Below are 21,329 nucleotides of genomic sequence, written 5' to 3'. Positions count from 1 at the left end.
CCACTTTAAGAGAATACTTAAAAGAAAAAATACATTTCTACAAGGATTATATGAATACTTAGGAGAAATGAAATAAGAAATTAAAAAGGAAACAAGTGCTGGAGGAAAGAATTGAAAGAAGAATAAGTGGCTTTGAATAGCAAGTGAAGCTCTACCGAAGTAACAAATTCCCTGAAAACTGGAATAGACCAAATAGAAATTAATGATTACACGAGATAGCAGGAAACATTAGAAAAAAATCGAAAGACTAAAAACAAGTAGAAGAAAATACGAGGTGTCTGATATCAAAAGCAACTGGCCCGGAAAATACGATCAGTAGAATCAGCGGACTTCACAAAAGCCATGATTTTTAAAAGTCTTAGACCTTACACTTCATGAGATTATGAATGTAAACTGATCATACCTATTAGAACCAGAGGGCAGAGTGAAGATAGAAAGAATGTCACCATCCTGTCATCTGTTTAAAGAAACCTCCGTGTATTCCACAGCCAAAACCCAGAACTTCATATCAAAGAAAAAAAATACTGCAAGCATCCCGAAAGAAGCAATTCATAAACCAAGTGACCACAGTCAGAATCACATAAGATCTTGCAGTTTCTACTGAAAAAGAAAGGTCTTGAAACACAGTATTTCAAAAGGCAAAAGATAAAGTCTTTAAAAATAGTTTACCTTCAGAATAACTTATCCTTGAAAACTGAGTATCATGCAACTGAGTGGGGTTAGGGGAGGGGAAAATGGATCTTTAATGGAATAGGAGACATTCAAATATTCTGATGAAAAGACCAGAGCTGACATGTGTTTCTGACAAGCGAAGATAAGAGTCAAGAGAAACATGGAAAGGTGAACTTATTTGAGCAATTGGAAGAGGCTGCGTGAAGATATAATGTACCATTCTAGTAAAGGGAGAAGTAACAAGTGTGTCTAAAGAACCTTAGTGTCTTCAAAACATAAATAAGAAAAAATAGAGCTCTTGGGTGTGGCTTAGTTCTATTCTGAGTGTTTGAAGGAGGGAAAGAGAGGGGTGGCTTCATGAAATGCATCAGTGTTGAAAGGAAGAAGGGACTACAACTAGTTATTTCTTACACTTGGGGTGTGTGAAAAGAAGAGTGTTGTGAACATCAGATGAAGCTCATTCTGTTTTTTTTTCTTTATAGTATTAGTAAGAGACAATAGAAAATCTTGGTTAGCATAAACTGATGCAGAATGAACAGAACCAGAAAAATAACGAGGGATAACAATGTTGCAAAGAAAAACAACTTGGAAAGACTTAAGAACTCTGATCAATTCAGTGATCAACCATGACTCTAGAGCACCTATGACGAAACATGTTACCCACTTCCTGACAGAGAAGCCATAGACTCAAGGTGCAGAAAAACAAACATTTTTGGCTATAACTGTGTAGATTTGTTTTGCTTTATTACATATATTTGTTAGGTTTTTTTTTCTTTCTCTTGTTCTTTTAATTGTCTGTGTAGTGAGGAGGTTTGGGTTGAGGAAAGGAGCTTGTGGCCCTGGAATCAGAAGGACTTGAGTTCAATTCCTGTCTCAGACACTTACTAGCTGTGTAATCTTGGGCAAGTCCTTTAACCCCATTGCCTCAAAAAAATGGAGAAGGGAGGTTAGTAATACTATTGCAAAAAAAAAAAAGAGGCCACTGAAACATCTTTTAAAGTGCACAGAAGAGAATAGAAGGAAGCGCAGACCAGCAGGGTAGTTTTGAAAGTGTTAACTGTTTCAAAGTCTATCCTGCTCTACGGGAAAATAGAAGGGGAAGGGATAAGAGAAGGGAGGGGGGAGAGATAGAAGAGAAGGCAGACCAGGGGAAGGGGTATTCAGAATGCATGCCATCTTGGGGTGGGGGAGGGGTGAGAAATTTGGAACTCAAAAACTTGTGGAAGTGAATATTGAAAACTAAAAATAAATAGATTCATATTAAAAAAAAGTGTTACTGTTTCATAACCAATCTCTTTTTTTTTGGTTCTGTTCTGCATATTGAAATGTTCTTTTTTTGTATTTGAGTTCAAAATTTAAAAAAGAAAGAAGCAGAAATCATTGGTAACTTTGGAGAAGACTGGCTCAGTTGAGTTTGACTATAAAGGGAGAAGAGATTATAGGACAATAGTTTGAAGAGCTTGCCGAGTAGGATTTAATAAGGTTTTAATTTTTTTTTTTATGGGTGAGCCAAGCTTATTTGTAGGCAGCAGAGAACAACAAATTGAGATAGAGAAGTTGAAAATAAGACCGAGGAGTTTTGCAGGGGAAATCTTCTGGAAAATGTGGGAGGGAATAGTATCAAGGACATCTGTAGAAAATTTGGCCTTGGTAAAGTGAGGGGCAACTTCTTTATAAGAGACTAGAGTAAATGAGGCAGGGAGAATAGGGGATATGTCAACATGAGATATTGAGAATAACGAAAAAATAGCTCTTACAAATATTTAAAACATTGCCCAGTGAGTTAATCAGAAGAATTAGGAGGATTTTGCAAATGATTTCCTGTAATTTCTGAGCTAAAGGAAAAAGTAATATGAAAGTGAGTATTGGAACAGATAGGGGGCAGGATGATATATAACATAATGTTATATATTCATAATGTTTTATGTTCAAATTTTATGTTCAGGTTTTGACCCATTTATTACTAATAATTGATACCTGCAAACTTACATTAATAGAATCTTAAAAGGAAGGAAGCATGCTTGACATGCTTAGTAGTATGCTTAAGTGCCTACTACATACCAGACACTGTACTGTCTTACAAATAATATCTCATTTGATCCTCACAACAAACTTGGAAAGTAGGTGCTATTATGATCCTCATTTACAATTCAGGAAACTGAGGCTAACAGCAGTTAAGAGACTTGCCCAGGTTCATACAGCTAGTTAAGTGTCTGGGACTAGATTTGATTCAGGTCTTTCTAACTCCAGACCCAATGCTCTATCCACTGTATTGCCTATCTAGCTGCTCTGTAGCATGTACCCTAATTTCCTTAAAAGTTCATTCCTCTGCCTTCCCTGCCCCCCGGATTGTATTCAGTTTTGCTGAATAAGCTATTCGTGGCTCGAACATTGTGTTCGAAGTTCTATGCTCCTTCATAGCTGTGACTGCTAAGTTATGTGCTTTTGTGACCAAGGTTCCACAGCACTTGAATTCTTTCCTTCTGGCTACTTGCATTATTTTTTTCTTTGACCTGAAAGCTCTGGATCTTGACTATGATGTTCCTGGAAGTTTTCACTTGGAGTTTATTTCAGGAACTGACTGGTGGATTCTTTCTATTTTCACATTTTCCTCTGGTTCTAAGAGACTTAGACAGTTTCCTTTTAAGATTTCTTGGCATATAATGTCTAGGGTCTTTTTTGGGGGGGGGGTGGCCATGGCTTTCAGGTAGTCCAATAACTCAATAATCTCAATGTGTTTTCTAAGTCAGTTGTTTTTGCTATGATATATCTTATATTTTCTTCTATCTTTTTTTAGTTGACTTTGTTTTTAATATTTCATGGAGTCATTGGCTTCTACTTGGTCCATTCAAATTTTCAGGGAGTTTGTTGCTTGGACAAAGCGTTGTATCTTATTCCAAGCTCTTATTTCCAATTCTTTGATCCTTAATTCTCATTTATTTTCCAATATTTTTCTCTATCACTATCACTTCATTTATGAAAACACTTTTAATCTTTCAAAAACAATTGCTTTACCTCTTCCAGGAATTCTAGTTGAATTTGTGTCCAAGTTGTATTTTTTTTGAGGCTTTAATTGAAGTTGTTTCAGAGTCATTCTTTTCCCCTGGGTTTGTGTCTTGAACTTCCCTGTCACCAAATAGTTCTTTTCTTTTCTTTTTTCCTGTTTCTTTGCTCATTCTTCAAGCCAACTTCTTGGCTTTTGACTTGATGTTAGAGCCAGGTTCTGTACACTTCTGTGGGAAGGTCTTAGTTGGTCCTCTTGCTGCTTTCTTGGGTGTTGAATGTTGTACCATTCCAGGATCTCAGGGATAGCTCAGGCTAGACACCTGCAAGCTTTCAGTGCTCCCAAAGTGGACTGATTTGTGGCAAAGCCTGATCATTGCCTCCCTGGTCTGAGCTCTGAAAGTTCCTGACCTGGGTTTGAGTCTGAGCAGCAGCAGATTGCTTGCTCCTGTTAGCTAGCCTGAAAGTTGTCCTGGTTCTGAGTGACAGAACTGCAGGCTTCTCTTCGGTTTGGAATTTCTGCCCTGTGACACACAGCAGGCTGTGACTCTGCTCTGCTCTGTGAACTGCTCACAGTTACTACATGCTTCTGGACTTGCTCCTTTCTTGGTGCGTAATCTAGGGTGTACAACCACTGCTTATCCCGGTCCCCCTAGGTTCAGGTCCCCTCCTCAGCCCACCCTGGTTCTATGACCTAGAACTGGTAGTGCGCATCAAAGCTGTCGGTTGGCACCTCTTCTTATGGAAGTGCCCCAGTTATGGGTCTGGGAGATCTTCTTGCTCCATTGCACAAACTGTCCCTAGGTTCTGGAGTGCTAAAATAGGTACTCCTGCCCAGACCCTTCCTCAGCATCCACAGACCTCTCTGTCTCTTGATGCTGACCTAGACTAGAAAAATGATGCACTGTGACTGTTTTTTTTTTTATTTCCTTATCAGGATATGATGCATTTCCTGTATCTATTTGGAGGAGCTGTGGGTGGGGATGGGGAGAGGATGCCACTGCATTTCTTCCTGCTATTCTGCCATTTTGGCTTCTAATGGTGTTAATTTCATTGCCACTGGTAAAGTATACTCACTTGCTTGTGTCCATCAAAGTAAAATAGGAACAGATAAGAAGTGTCATTGAATGATATCCAAGCTTGCTTCAGGATCTAAATTCTATGAAATGTGAGCTGTTGTTATTGGGGAGGGGCTTTATCCTCATTCTTACCATAAAATGAACTTACAGAGTATAGATGCAGGAGTGGGGAACCTGCTGCCTCAAGGCCACATGTGGCCCTCTAGATCCTCAAGTGTGGCCCTTTGACTGAATCCAAACTTCACAGAATAAATCTCCTAAATAAAAGGATTTGTTCTGTAAAACTTGGACTCAGTCAAAAGGCTGCACCAAAGAAACTAGAAGGCCACATGTGACCTCAAAGGCCACAAGTTCCCCATCCCTGGTGGAGTAATCTTGCACTGTGTCTCTTCTCCCCTGTCCTATTATCCCTTCTGTCTCTCAAGTTTCTAAATGTATAGAAAGATCAGTCCTCGTCTATGGTGGGAATACATTTTCTTTCTGGCTTGCTCTCGACTTAGCCATCTTGACACAATCCTGCCTAATCCCACCCATCTTCTTTTTGTTTTTATAAGAAATGATTTATTGGTGATTAAGTACCATTTGTATATCATAGTCTTTTTGGAAGCATTCTACCTCCAAATTAAGCCTACAAGTGATGGGAATTCCCAAGGCAGTTTGAGGCCTGGTAATTTTCTGTCCTCTTCTTTCCTACTTTATTTACCCCAATATTTCCCTTGAGTTCCTAGACCATTTTTTAATGCTTGTAATGAAATTTCATTATTGCTTGGTCCAGTTTTACAAAGTGTCCCCTTGGAAATTTATTGCTATAGAACTGAACCTGAAAATTCATCTAGATAATATTATGACTTTTATTATTTTTTCTTTGGTGCAGCGCAATCTTGAACACTGACTATCTCTTGACCTATTTATATCTTCTTTTCTATGTGAAAAGAGTCTTAGGAATTTTGTTTATATAAATCTTGCATACGTATTGGCAGATAAAACTGATAGATATATTATCTCTTTTGTGCTTATTTTGAGTGTAATTTCTCTTATTACTGATTCTTCTTGAATTTTGTTAATAATGTATATGAATGCTGATGATTTTTATGGATTTATTTTTCATCCTACTACTTAACTGAAGCTATTAATTATTTCTGTTTTTTTCTTTGCTGAATCTTTTGGTTTTCTAAGTATATCATCATGTCATTTGGAAAGAGGAATAATTTCTCCTCCTTTGAACTGATTTTTATAACTTTCATTGTTCATCTCTTATTTTTTTATATCATTCAACAAGTATTTAATTACTATTTGTTTATTTTCAATTTTAATGAAACCTGATTTGAGAGAATATCAATAATCTCAAGGTTATTACAATCAATCAATATTTTAATGAAATCTACTGATTTCAGGGAATATCAATAATCTCAAGGTTATTATAATGAATCAATCCATTAATAAAGGCCGTACAGTACTAATGTACATCTCTTTTTTCTCCTTTTTTGTTGATATTCTTCTGATTGGAAAGACAAGTGTAATATAGAGCAGCCCTAGGTCATATTCTTTCCATTGTTTTCCAACCTAGAATAATTTCTGAGGGAGTGTCTTTATTTTAAGGTCAAGTTAGTGCTGATATTTCTGTTGGATAAAAATAGGTTAGTCTTCATTCTTCAAAGATAACTTCCTTGTCCATTGGCTAGAGAAATTGGCATAGCACCAATTTCTCATGAAGATTTTCAGTTTGACTATCAAAGATGTTATAAGTATTTGGTGACCATGATAAGCAGATAAAATGCTGATCTGCAGCCCTGCCTACAGCAACTTTGGCTTCCAGGTCCATAGTAATATATTCACACTTAACTCCTTGAAGAAGAGTGATCAGCTTTCACATGCTGATTAAAAACCACAAAAAGCTACAAAAATTGAGTTCTCAGATTCAGAAAAAATCAACTGTATATTCCCCAGGGTCCCAAATTGATTTCTGATATTGTTCCAAATAAATCCTGCCCCACCGTTAGCTCCTAATTTTATTAGTTTCTTCTGTTCACCAATTTCTAACCAAGAAACAAACACACCCACCACTGATAAGTAGAAGCTTCAGTTTGAAACCAAAACCCAACAGCAAATAGAAAAGATGGAATAGAATTCTCTGTTTAAAGAGCAAAAAACCCTATTCCTAGAAATATCACAAATAATAATTAAGTTAAATCTTTTTTTTCTTCACTTGATATTTCAGTTACTTGGTCTTCTACTTGTATTTTAGTGGTAGTAATAATTCCTTCGCTCTTGGAGGTAAGCATAGAGGGGAGTACTGTTACAGGGGTAGCAGGGGCCTGAGTAAGTTCTTTCCTTTAAATTAATTACCTCTTGATCTCCAAGACCAACAACATCTTGTCTGTGTCTCCCACTTTCCCCTGTTACACTGGAGTTGTACTCTGACTTGTCCTTGCTAGTACCCTCTATGACTCTAGTACCTGATGGATTTCTATGCCCATGCTTTCTTATTCCTGTCTGACCAGAACTATGAATAGATTGATTGGAATCAGATCTGTGTGTATTGCGTGTCCTGTACTCTGCCTTATCATAGCCAGATTCTGAGTGACCGGATCTGTCGCTGTATTGCTCATGACCTATCTGTCCATGCCTAGATCCTGACCGTCTAGAGCTATCTCTTGATTGGTTGTGGCTAGATCCATGTCTTCTAGTTGTTCGGGACCCAGAGTGATCCCGACTGTCACCTGACTGCCTGTGGCTTGTCCCTGACTGTCCCTGACTGGATTCTGGCTTTCCTCTACCCCCAGTAGGACCATCTCCTGACTGGTGATGACTTGATCCTTGTCTCCTTGGACTTCTGGTCTGGCTATCTCTTGACTGTCCAGGATCAGATACCCTTCTTCCTGTACTACTTGTTCTGGACCCTGATTGTCTGTGGTTGGATATTGATTGTCCATGACCAAACCTGGACTGTTTAGGAGAGGATACTGATTGTCTGCTACTTGATTGTCCTTCCTTGTCACTGAAATGGCCAGAGCTTGATCTCTGCTTTCTAATGGTGCTGGATCCAACATGATGTGTATTATTACCTGACTGTTCATGGCTTGCCCCAGAGTGCCCATGACTTCCTGTACCCATGCTGAAATCAGGATAATCATGTCTGAACCATGAATGCCCATGCCTAATGAATGTCATTTGATCTGGCTGCTGAGGACTAGAATTCCTACCGTTGGTCCTACTATCTCCAGAGTGCCCATAACCAGTCTGTCCATAATCATAGTCTGTATTCCCATAGCTACCGTGTTTCCAGCTGTAACTTGAGGCATATCTTAGTGTTCCATTACTTAGTGAATGCTCCTGAGAGGCACCAGAGACTCTATGGCTGTCACTGGATTGATGTCTTCCTGTTGTCCTTGATTCAGGTTGTCCCTGACTGGATGAGGACTGTTGATGACCAATTCCTGAATGCCTGTATCTGTCTCCTGATTGCCCTTCACTATGATTGGATGAACCATGACTGGATCCCTGTCTTTGGCTTGAACTAGATTCTGAGTCTGTGGATGCAGCCTGTCCATGAGGAGAGACTGAATCTGTGGAATGGTCTCTTGTTTGTCCTCCATTGTCACTTACCTGGCTAGAACTGGATCCCTGTCTTTCTCTTGTCCTAGAGCCATGATGTCCCTGACTGGATGAGGATTGTTGATGACCAGATCCTGACTGTCTAGAGCTGTCTGTGGATTGCCTTTTACTATGACTGGATGAACCATGACTGGATCCCTGTCTTTGGCTTGAACTAGATTCTGAGTCTGTGGATGCAGCCTGTCCATGAGGAGAGATTGAATCTGTGGAATGGTCTCTTGTTTGTCCTCCATTGTCACTTACCTGGCTAGAACTGGATCCCTGTCTTTCTCTTGTCCTAGAGCCATGATGTCCCTGACTGGATGAGGATTGTGGATGACCAGATCCTGACTGTCTAGAGCTGTCTGTGGATTGCCTTTTACTATGACTGGATGAACCATGACTGGATCCCTGTCTTTGGCTTGAACTAGATTCTGAGTCTGTGGATGCAGCCTGTCCATGAGGAGAGATTGAATCTGTGGAATGGTCTCTTGTTTGTCCTCCATTGTCATTTACCTGGCTAGAACTGGATCCCTGTCTTCCTCTTGTCCTAGAGCCATGATGTCCCTGACTGGATGAGGACTGTTGATGACCAGATTCTGACTGTCTAGAGCTCTCTCTTGATTGCCTTTTAGTATGACTGGATGAACCATGACTGAATCCCTGTCTTACCAATGTCCTGGTATCACTAGGTTCTCTGTGACCAGATCCTGAGTGCCCAGATGTATCTCCTACCTGTCCATGCCTGGATCTTTGACTTCCTCTTGTCCTTGAACCAGACTGTCCTTCCTGTGATGAAGTATATTGATGACCAGATCCTGACTGTCTAGAACTGTCTGCTAATTGCCTTTTACTATGACTGGATGAACCATGACTGGATCCCTGTCTTTGGCTTGAACTAGATTCTGAGTCTGTGGATGCAGCCTGTCCATGAGGAGAGACTGAATCTGTGGAATGGTCTCTTGTTTGTCCTCCATTGTCACTTACCTGGCTAGAACTGGATCCCTGTCTTTCTCTTGTCCTAGAGCCATGATGTCCCTGACTGGATGAGGATTGTTGATGACCAGATCCTGACTGTCTAGAGCTGTCTGTGGATTGCCTTTTACTATGACTGGATGAACCATGACTGGATCCCTGTCTTTGGCTTGAACTAGATTCTGAGTCTGTGGATGCAGCCTGTCCATGAGGAGAGACTGAATCTCTGGAATGGTCTCTTGTTTGTCCTTCACTATCACTTGCCTGACTGGAGGTAGATCCCTTTCTTCCTCTTGTACTAGAGTCCTGAGTGGATGAAGATCGTTGATGACCAGATCTTGACTGTGTAGAGCTGTCTCCTGATTGACCTTCACTATCACTGAATTGATCACAACTGGAAACCCTTTTGGGACTAGAATGGGACCGTGAGTGTGCAGATGAAGACCATCTATGTCCAGAAATTGAGTCTCTAGAGTGGCCTCTTGATTGTCCTTCATTGTCACTTGCCTGACTATCACTTGCTTCACTTCTTCTTGCAGTTGATCTATGTCTTCCATGAGTGGATGAGGATTGATGGTGACTAGATGATGAGTGTCTAGGGCTGTCTCTTGATTGGTCTTCACTGTTACTTGAATGGCTATGGCTGTCATCCAGCTTCCCATCCTTGCTGGATCTTGACTGTCCATGACTTTGTCCTTGTCTTTGTTGCCTGCTTCTTGTTGACTGTCTGGAAACATCATCTTGCCTTTCAGACTCACTCCCTGATGTGTGGTGACCAATCATTCCCTTATCTTGTTTCTTTGACCTTTTTGACTTACTGATTTTTGAATTCCTGTGTGTTGAGCCTGTTTGTTGATTCTCATTCTCCCCATGATGGCCATCTGAACTAGACCCCTTTCTTCCCCGTCTGGATGACTGTCCATCTGCATTGGATCTATGATGATCAGTACTTGTACTTGGCTTGTGTCTCTTTCCCCCCTGCTTTCTTGAGCTGAGCCCATTTCTCTCTTTCTCATTCTTCCTTGAGTTATGGTGTCTTTTCCTAGAGTCTTCTCTGTGTTCTGAGTTTGCTGAGCTACTTCTCCTTCTCTTCCAAGGAGAGCTGGACCATGATTGGTGCCTATGCTTTTTTTTCTCCTGTGAATGCCTAAAACTGTATTGAAGTTCTTCTGCTTCTGTGTTTGATTGATCAGAACCAGAACCATCTTCTTCTTCCTCTGTCTCACTCTGTTCTTCTTGGTTATGGTGATCTTGGAATTTTTGCTTTGACCCTGATGCTTCACAATACTTTTTGCTGATAGATTTATTGAAAGACAGAGCCAGATCGACTAACATTAGAAGAAACTCAGCAAAGTCCACTTGATTGTCATGGTCTTGGTCCAGGATATGCATGATACCTTCCACAACTTGAGGATTTTTTGGTTTCTGTATCAGAGAAAAGAATACAGGAAGAGTAAATCAATATCTTATCCATTGTGCAAATGTGGGTACTTATTACACCTAGATGGGATCCAACCAGGAATATCTCCAGGCTGATGCAGGCTAATATTGTGCAACTGATGTCCGTAGAGACCAAGAAGAAAAAGAAGGTTCTCAAAGAATAGCAATACACAGCGAGGTTACTTAGGGATGAAGATGAGTAGCTGCAGATGATTGTGAATGTAAGGTAGTTGCTACATTTTCATTAAAATGAATCAAGTGTTAAATTGACCAAACTGTAATTGAGTATTTTGGACTTGATCAATAGGAGTTCTTCTTGTAATTGAATACAAACTTTGGATGTTCCTTTTTACTTCTCCCTGCCTGTAATAATTGCTCTTTCTAGGAGAGACTTCTTCTTTAGGGACAGGTAGCTTATTGGTATAAATTAATGTTCAAATTAATTAACGTTAGAAGGAACCAGAGATATAGTGACGACACTGGATATCTATGCCTAAGTTGGAGGTAGGAGTTTCAAATTATGTAATGAAGAAGGACAGAGAGAGTATTTTGTTGTTGTTGAGTCATTGTGACTCCTGTGGAGCTTTCTTGGCAAAGGCACTGGAGTGGTTTGTCTTCTCCCGTTGTCCCCATTTTACAATTGAGGAAATGAGGCAAACAGAGGTTAAGTGACTTGCCCAGGGTCACACAGCTAGTAAGTATATAGATTTGAACTCAGGTCTTCCTAATGTCAGGACCAGCACTCTATCCACTGCACTACCTAGTTGTCACAGAGAGAATATTACATGCCACTGAAAATGAATTTTGTCCTCTTCCCATTTTCCCCCCCACCATTGACTCTCTTTAGTCTAATAAGAAGTTCATTGATTAAATTCTACTGATTTTGGTCCAGTTCTATTAATTCGGTTACACAAACATTTGTTGATCCTTTACTCCTTCCAGGTAGAATTCCAGGGAATTCTATCTGGAGGACTTACAAATGGGTTATCAGGTATATGGATTTTTTGTGTGTTGCTTTTCAGATCCTGAGGTTGTGTATCAAGAAAATAGCTTCAGGGGCAAAGCCAAGATGGCAGAGTTAAAACAGTGATGTGCTTGAGCTCTCCCCCAAACCCCTCCAAATACCTATAAAAATGGCTCTAAATAAATTCTAAAGCAGCATAACCCACAAAAAGACAGAATGAAACAAATTTTCAGCCCAAGCTAACCTGGATGGTTGATCTAAAAGGCATATCTCACCGGGCTGGGAGTGGAGCACAGTTTAGTGTGGGCATGCAGGATGCAGAAAACCTGGAGCAGGCCTCAGAGGACTGAATCATGGGCAGCTGTAGCCACTTCCAGGCTTCTCAACCCAGGAAAGCCAAAGACAACTTAGAAGGTCAGTGGGAAATGTCTGTTTCTTCTGTGAGAGAGGAGCTAGGTCTCAGAGCCAGTTTCCCTAGCAGGGAGCACTGAGCTTGGAGCACTGCCCTGGGGCGGTGGCTGCCTCCTGAGCTTCCAGCCCACAGACTGAGGGAGAATCGAGTGGCTGATCAGAGAGGGATTGCAGAGATCTCTTTTCCAGTGCTGAGGCAGGAATCTCTTGCTTTGCCCATGCTTGGACCTGGGTTACAGTTCTGGGTGGCAGTCCTGGGGTGAGGAGGAGCACTGGCATGGTAGAGCTTGTAGTGGCTCTGGAGAGGAAATCTTCCACATAGTTCCAAGACAGAAAAGAGAGCTTGTGGTCACTTATAGACCAGAGCACAGACCAGGAAATGAGTAAACACCTCGCCCCTTATCTTACCACCTTGGAAGAACTGAAAATTTACAGGTCCCTAGGAGTATCTCTAAAAACAGAAACCCCCGAATTTGGAACAGTACATTCTCCACATTGGAAGCACACCTTTACCTTAACAAAGAGTTTATAACTCAAGTAATTGACTGGGATCATGAGCAAACTTCGCAAGAAGTGTCAGACAATAGAATCTTTTTTTTTTTGGTAACAAAGATAAAAACATACAACCAGAAGAAGACAACAAAGTCAAAGCTCCTACATCCAAAGCCTCCAAGAAAAATATGAATCAGTTGCAGGCCTTGGAAGAGCTCAAAAAGGATTTTGAGAAGCAAGTAAGGGAAGTAGAGGAAAAACCGGGAAGAGAAATGAGAGTGATGCAAGAAAATCATGAAAAACAAGTCAACAGCTTGCTAAAGGAGACCCCCCCCAAAAAAAATACTGAAGAAAATAACACCTTAAAAAATAGCCTAACCCAAACGGCAAAAGAGGTCCAAAAAGCCAATGAGGGGAAGAATGCCCTAAAAAGCAAAATCGGCCAAATGGAAAAGGAAGTCCAAAAGCTTACTGAAGAAAATACTTCCTTAAAAATTAGAATAGAGCAATTAGAAGTAGTGACTTTATGAGAAATCAAGACACTGTAAAACAAATCCAAAAGAATGAAAAATTAGGAAACAAAATGAAATATCTCATTGGAAAAACAACAGACTTGGAAAATAGATCCAGGAGAGACAACTTAAAAATTATTGGACTATCTGAAAGCCATGATCAAAAAAGGAGTCTAGACATCATCCTTCAAGAAATTGTCAAGAAAAATTACCCTGATATTTTAGAACCAGAGGGTGAAATAGAAATTGAAAGAATCCACCAATCTCCTCCTCAAAGAGATCCCCAAAGGAAAACTCCTAGGAATATTGTAGCCAAATTCCAGAGTTCCCAGGTCAAGGAGAAAATATTGCAAGCAGTCAGAAAGAAACAATTCAAGTATTGTGGAAACACAATCAGAATAACACAAGCTGTAGCCACTTCTACATTAAGGGACCTCAGGGCATGGAATATAATATTCCAGAGGGTCAAAGAGATAGGATTACAAGCAAGAATCACCTACCCAGCAAAACTGAGTATAATCCTTCAGGGGGGAAAAATGGTCATTCAGTCAAATAGAGGACTTTCAAGCATTCTTGATGAAAAGACCAGAGCTGAATAGAAAATTTGACTTTCAAATACAAGACTCAAGTGCAATATGAAGAGGTAAACAGGAAAGAGAAATCATAAGAGACTTACTAAGGTTGAACTGTTTACATTCCTGCATGGAAAAATGACATTTATAACTCATGAGACCTTTGTCAGTATTAACATAGTTGGAGGGAAAAAATTATATGTATGTAGATAGATAGATAGATAGATAGATAGATAGATATAGATAGAGGGCTCAGGATGAATTGAAGATGAAGGAGTCTTATCTGAAGAATAAAATTAAGAGGTGAGAGAGGATTATACTGGGAGATGGAAAAAAGGAGAGGTAGAATGGGACAAATTATCCCACAAAAAAAAAGCAGAAAAGAAAAGGCTCTTACAGTGGAGGGAAAACAGGGGAAGGTGAGGGAGAATGAGTGAATCCTGTTCTCATAGGATTTGGCTTAAGGAAGAAATAGCATACACACTCAATTCGGTATGGAAATCTGCCTTACCCTACAGGAAAATAGGGGGAGAAGGTGACAAGAGAGCAGGGGAATGATAGAGAGGAGGGCAGATTGAGAAAGGGGGTAATCAGAAGCAAATGCTTCCAAGGAGGGACAGGGTCAGAAGAAAGAATAGAATAAATGGGGAAGGCAGGATAGGATTAAGGGAAATAGAGTTAGTTTTTCACAACATGACTGCTATGGAAATGTTTTGCACAACCACACATATATAACCTATATTGAGTTGCTTGCCTTTTCAGTGATGGTGGATAGGGAGGGAAGAAGTTAGAAAATTTGGAACCCAAAGTTTTAAAAACACATGTTTAAAAAAATATATTTTCACATGCAACTGGGAAATAAGAAATACAATAAATTGGGTACAGAAGCATATCCTGCCTTACAGGAAAATAGAAGGGGAAGGGGATAAGAGAAGAGGGGGAGAGATAAAAGGGAGGGCAGACTAGGGTAAGGGATATTCAGAATGCATGCCATTTTGTGTTGGGGGGAGGGCTGAGTTGGGGTGAAAATTTGGAACTCAAAATCTTGTAGAAGTGAATGTTGAAAACTAAAAGTAAATAAATTGAACAAAAAAAAAAGAAAAAAAGAAAACAACTTCACCCCTAACTCTGAGGCTTTCTAAGACCATAAATTGCAAAGCAGGTGCAGACCTGTATTGGTTTCTCTGGTGTTTCCTCACTAGGAGTTCTTTAAATCAATGGTAGTAAACTGTCAAGTAGAAACAGATCCCTGCTAACTACTTATGGACTTAGCAAAAGACAAATTAATATTTTCTACATTGTGTTTTTATTTATTTTGTTAAATATTTTCCAATTGCATATGAATCTGGTTCTGGAAAGTCTTAGACACTGTGGCCTCTGCCTGTGGGTCTTGGCACCTCTGCTCTATGCCAGTGAAATCACAGTCCCTTCCCAAAACACCAAAGAAAACCAAAACCCAAAGTCCCTAAAACATGACTGTGTAGACGTTTGATATTGGCATGCATCTCTTACCTTCATAATTGGCTGAAACTCTTTTTCTAAAAGTTTCTTCAGTTCCTTTTTGCTTAGTTTGTCACAGTCCCCTTCCTCTTTGGCATATTGGTAGAAAATGTCGATGACTTGGGTAACACACTGTATGAGGTTAGGCATCTCTTGTGCAAGTGTACGTGAACCTGAATAGAAAAAAAAATAAACATTTCTGTCATTCCTCTTCTTTCCTTCCAATGTCTTATATTTTTATGATACAATCATAGAATATCAGAGTTGGAAGGGACCTCAGTGACCATCTAGGCCAACCCATACCTGAAAGAGAGTTTGCTTTAAAGCATATCTGACAAGTTGTCATCCAGCCTTTCCTTGAAGACCTCCAATCAAAGAAATCTTGTTACCTTTTGAGGAATCCATTTCTAATTTGGAATTCCCTAATTGTTAGGAAGTTTATCTTTTCATCAAGTATAAAATTGCCTCTTCAATTTCTACCCATTTCTTCAGGCTCTACTTTTGGGATGAAAGAAAATAAGTCTAATTTTCTTTTTTTTTAAACGTGACAGCTCTTCTAATATTTTTAAACAGCCTATAGTTAATCTCACCCCTGTCCCTCCCCAGTCTTTTCCCTAAGCTAAGCAACCTTAGCCCTTTTAACTGATCCTCATGTGGTATTAACCAAAGACTCTTCACCATCAGTAACCCTCATCAATACAAAGAATGGTGAAAACATTTTGCATCTTTTTTTCTTCTCCTTTATACAGTTAGGAAGAAGAGGACAGGTATGATGCAGCCCTTTTAACGAAAACTAAATGCCTTATCCAAGGTAAAGCAGAAAGCCAGTGAAAACAAAAGTGAAAGCTGAGTTTCCCAATCTCTAATCCAGGTTCAATCTAGAGCCAATGAAATTTTGGTCTTCTTAACCATAGCCTCAGGTGGCTGCAGTACACAAGGTGCTGAAGAATCTCTGTCTCCTCTAGAGGCCCTGGACCACTGACTATCCACTTAGATCTTATAGGGTATTTAAGCCAGGGAAAGTAGATAAATCCAGAAACTCACCAAGAGGAAATTATCCACAGAAGATGGCCATGGATCAGGCCTTAGACTCTGCCTCATTTCTACACTTAACCAAAACACTCTTTTTCACTCACCATCAGGAATAAGCCCCGGAGTTTTCTTGGACATTTAGCAAGAAGAAATGAAAGCGGAATGGTACCAATTAAAGGAAGCCAAGTGGTGGTTAATAGGAAATATCTACACTTAAATCAATCAATCGAGGCTGATAACTAAACAAGGTTCTCTGTCTCACTTAAATCCAATTCATACTCAAGTCAAGACATGATATCATTGGTCCTCATCAAGAAAGAAGGATGAACAGCAATAAAAAAAAATTATTTAATGCCTACCATGTGCTAGGTGCTGGGCTAAGCACTGAGAATACAAAAAGAAGCAAAAGACAATCTCTACCCTCAAGGAGCTTGCAGTCCAATTGGGGAGACAATACTTAAAGAACTGAAAATAGCCCCTATCTTTTCCCCCTCACCTCCTAAATTTATTTAAACTAAATAGTCTAGCAATGCAGAGCTATTAGAAGTCTTAGAAGAGCCAAACTTCCATCTTCATTTTTCCGCAAGATAGAGATAAACTTTCATCAGTATCACCTGGCCTTAAAGATACATAAACAGCAAAGCTTTCAAGGGCTCCTTGTACTCAAGCATATTATAATATCACAGCATTGCAGCATATCTCTAAGGGACCTTAGAGATGATTTAGTTCAATGCTCTTCTTTTTTATAAATGAGGAAACTGAGGCTCACAGGGTTTAGGTGATTTGCCAAATATCACCCAGCTATGAAATGATAGAGTTGAGATTAAAGCCCAAGTTTTTTGTCTGAATTCTCTCTTTGCTGGACCATGCTGATTCCTAGATTCACTCCTTAGTATCTACTATGGTCTATAATCTTAGATTGTCTAGACCAACTTACCCAGTTCAATGAAAAAACAAGGAGGATGTGAAGTGAAGCAGCTTTCAGGGTACCAACTGTCTGTGATGCTGGGCTTTTTATACTGGGTTAATTGTCCATCTCAGAAAGGTAACACCTTTTATGTGGTATGCCCTGATTCATCTGCAGCCAAACCCAGCTCCACCTCTGTCTCCAGGATATTGTTTACCCAATTTATTTGTGACTGCCTTGACAACTTCCAGATTAGGATTGGTTTCAACCCCACCTATCAATGACCTGTAGAAGGATCTCTTTGGACATCATAAGCTCCTTGAGGGCAGAGACCACAGGATACTACAGTATTGGGCAGGACCTTATAAGTCCTCCAGTTCAAACCCCTCATTTTACAGATGAGTAAATTTTGGCAATGTTTCCTATTGCTCTATTTTTATATCCATATTTATTTATGATATTGACCTGAGCATATGATTATACACAATTTGTATGATAACCACCATTATTTTTCCTATATTGATTGTGATTTCTAATTCTCAATTTTCATAATTTGATTTTTTCTTGCTCTTTTTTTTGAATTAAATGTGTTATTGGTTTATCAATGCTATTGATGAGTCATTTTTAAACTAGCTTTTTATTTTATTTATTAATTGAAGTCTTTTGTGTTTTCTTTTAGTTTGTAACTTTTTAGTTCACTTTTTTGTTTCTCAATTTATTTGAATTTATTTAACTAGAAACTGAACTGATACAAACCAAACATTAATAAATCAATCAACAAGCAAGAATTAAATGCCTATATATGAAGCATTGTGCTGTCCAGTAGGGATAGAAATACAAAAGCTAAGTTTTCCAGTTCTGTTTTTTCCATCTTCCAGCTCTCACTGTCTATCTACCCTTTTGAGTACCAGTTCCACTTAAATGCCCTCCTGCCCCCTCCCCACACCCCACCACTGAGCTAATTGGTTATGGTAAGGGAGTGAAAATACTTCTTTCTCTCTTTGCCAGACTCTCTCTACAGTCATTGCTCAGTAACTTCTAGAATGAACCTTAGATCTTTCAATCCAAATTTATCACCTGATTAAGAATCTAGTAGCTGCTATCTACTGACCCCCAGCACACTCTCCTTCCTTCCCACAATGAATTCAATGCCTGGCTTATAGTTTTTCTCTCCATTCCAACTCCTGCCTTCATCCTAAGAGAATTCAGCATACATATTGATGCAATTGCAAGCATCCTAACTTCCCAGGTCCTCAATCGACTCATTTCCCATAACCTACTCCTCCACTCAACCTCACCTACACATAGAGATAGTCCTTCCAGGGTTGTTGGGAAGATAAAATGAGATAATATTTGTAAAGGACTTTGCAAACCTTAAATTTTAATAAAATCTAACTTTTCCATCACCTTTAAAATTCCTCATGGCATCCCAGTCCCCACCCTCTCACCTGAAGACTTTGCCACATACTTTGTGAAAAAATATTGAAGCCATTTTTGCCAATCCTTCTTTTTCCCCCTTCTCATCTCAAATCATCTAAGTATCTTCCTCCACTACCTCCTCTTTTAAACCTTTCTCACATCATGGAATAGCTCTTCTCCTTGCTCAGGCAAATCTTTTAGTGAGACATGGACACATATTTTGTGAAACAAAAAAAAACTTAATTCAGAAAAAAAAACTTAAGGTAAATGGAGGAAAACATAAACCTAACTCATAACTTAAAATGAGAATGAATTAAACTATTCAATAAAATGAGTGATAGTTTTATAAGAAAGCAAAGTCCAACAATGTTAAATATATATGAAAAAACAAATAAATGAAATCCTTAACATGTATATGACCCCATTCCATCCCATCTTCATCAGAAGATTGCCCCTCCTATTATCCTTGCATTAATCTTCAATCTTTCCTTGTCTACTGACTGTTTCCCTGCTTCCCAAAACATGCCTATCCTTCCCCCCATCCTTAAAAAAAAATCCTTCTCTTGATCTGACAATTTCTGGTAGTTCTTATCCTGTATCTCTTCTCACTTTCATGGCTCAAGTCCTTGAGAAAGCCATTCAAGATCTGTGTTTCATTTCCTTTCCTCTCATTCTTTCCAAAAACTTGCTCTCTTTTCCTGCTTCTTTTCCACGTCTGAGTACTTCTCCTTCTCCTTTGCTGGATCTTCCACTGAGATACGTCCACTCTGTAGGTGTCCCTCATGGCTCTATCCTTGGCCCTCTTCCATTCTCTTTCTATGCTATTTTATTTGGTGATATCATTAGCCCCCATAGAGTCAATTATTATCTCTAGGAAGATAATTCCTCTCTCTCAATCTTTCTCTCTCTCTCTCTCTCTCTCTCTCTCTCTCTCTCTCTCTCTGTATGTATGTATGTATATGTATATGTATATATATATATATACACATATATACACACACATATATAAGTATATGTGTATGTATATGTATATGTATATGTATATGTATATGTATATGTATATGTATATGTATATGTATATGTATATGTATATGTATATGTATATGTATATATATGTATATGTATATGTATATGCATATGCATATGTATATGTACATATAAATCTCAATCTCTCTCATGACCTTCAATCTAACATAACTCACTGATTGGGCATCTTTAACTGGATATGCCGTATACATCTTAAATTCAACATATCAAAAACAGAACTTGTTATCTCCCCTCTCCCCCAACTTCTTCCAAAATTCCCTATTATTGTTGAAGGCACCACCATCCTCCCAGTCCCTGAAGTGTCTTTGACTCCTCATTCCCTCTCAGCCCAAGTCATGGCTTATCCACTTTCACAACATCTCTCTCCCTTTAACATTGCCACCAAACCTGGCCTCAGATACTTTGCCAGCTAGAGCACTAGACCTGGCATCAGGAAAACCCGCATTCCAATATGGCCTCAGTCATTTAGTAGCTACATAACCATGGGCAAGTCACTTCACCTTTGTCTGCCTCAGTTTTCTCATCTGTAAAATGATCTGGAGAAAGAAATCACAAACCAAACCTGTTGAATTTGAGATTCTTGTGGGATAGTGAGCTTGAAATGTCAGATAGGCAGTTGGTTATGTGCAGCTGGAGCTTCAGAGAAAGACTAGGACTGGATATGTAGATGTAGAATCATCTGAATAGAGATATATTTAAATGCATGGGAGCTGATAAGATTACTACATGAAAGAGTATAAAGAAAAGAGAAGGAGATTCAGGACAGAGCCTGGAGGTACACCTGTAATTAGGGGGAGTGATATGGATGAAGAACTAGCAAAGGAGATTGAAAAGGAGCAACAGACAGGTAGAAGGAGGACCACAAGAGAGCCATTTCAGGAAAACCTAGAAAGAAGACAGTATTTAATATAGGGTAGTAAAAAATTATACATACATACATACATACACACACATACTATAGAGAACTCCAGAAGCACAGGGACTGAGAAGATGCCATTTGATTTGGCAATTAAGAGACCACTGATATTTGAAGAGAGCAGTTTCAGGTTAATGATGAGGGCAGGAAGCAAATTGCGGAGAGTTTAGAAGAGAGTGAGAGGAGAGGAGAGGAAGTGAAAGCAATGAGTATAAATACATTTTTTTTCTGTGAGCTTAGTTGAGAAAAGAAGAAGACGTATCAATAATAACTAGCAGGGAAAGTAGATGCAGTGAGGGTTTTTATATTTTTTTTCTCACTTGTTAATATTAGTGTTTGGGAATATTAATTTGTCCCTGACTACTACTGTTTCATCCCATAAATATTGATATTGCATTTTTATTATCTTTTATATGTACTTATAACATGTGTATGATATACAAGATGTGTATATATGTATGTGGAATGCAGTTTCTCTGGTACTATAGCTCACCAGTCTCTATCCAGTGTCCTTCCAACAAAATCAATCACCAATTAATGTTTATCTATATCAATTTGACCAGTGACCCTTCCTTAATAACAATAATAGTTAACATCATTTAAAGACCAATTTTGATGCTGTCCCAGCTTTTACCTTTTATAGCAAATTTTCAAAATCGGAGCAAGTGTTCAGTAGAAGATATAAACACAATGCAAGTATATACTGTTTTCAATCAGAATGTCTAGTCATTCCATATCCAAAATAACTTAGTAAATTTGTATTTGGGCTTTCTATCTGCATGCTAATACTTATA

General features: G+C 39.0%; 1 protein-coding gene across 1 annotated transcript; it reads right to left on the bottom strand.

Moving 5' to 3' along the window:
• Window positions 1–6,995: 6,995 nt before the first annotated feature.
• LOC144457498 (uncharacterized) lies at window positions 6,996–15,364 on the bottom strand. The gene is made up of 4 exons (XM_078154844.1): window positions 15,227–15,364; window positions 9,525–10,748; window positions 8,865–9,272; window positions 6,996–8,360 (listed from the first exon to the last, which is right to left on the bottom strand). The coding sequence occupies exons 1-4, from the start codon at window positions 15,362–15,364 to the stop codon at window positions 6,996–6,998; spliced, it is 3,135 nt and encodes a 1,044-aa protein (XP_078010970.1).
• Between the last annotated feature and the right edge of the window lie 5,965 nt (window positions 15,365–21,329).

The sequence above is a fragment of the Phascolarctos cinereus genome, unplaced genomic scaffold (genome assembly GCF_003287225.1).
Source record: "Phascolarctos cinereus isolate Bilbo 61053 unplaced genomic scaffold, phaCin_HiC Scaffold_5;HRSCAF=322, whole genome shotgun sequence".
NCBI lineage: Eukaryota > Metazoa > Chordata > Mammalia > Diprotodontia > Phascolarctidae > Phascolarctos > Phascolarctos cinereus.
This window is presented reverse-complemented; position numbering and strand designations above follow the sequence as displayed.

Excerpts from the sequence above, each read along its gene's own strand:
- LOC144457498 (XM_078154844.1), bottom strand. The coding sequence starts at position 15,364 with ATGCCTAACCTCATACAGTGTGTTACCCAAGTCATCGACATTTTCTAC. Across the intron at positions 9,273-9,524 it reads CAGTCTCTCCTCATGGACAG|GCTGCATCCACAGACTCAGA; the intron begins GCTGCATCCACA and ends CCTCATGGACAG. Across the intron at positions 8,361-8,864 it reads AGGGATCCAGTTCTAGCCAG|GTAAGTGACAATGGAGGACA; the intron begins GTAAATGACAAT and ends AGTTCTAGCCAG.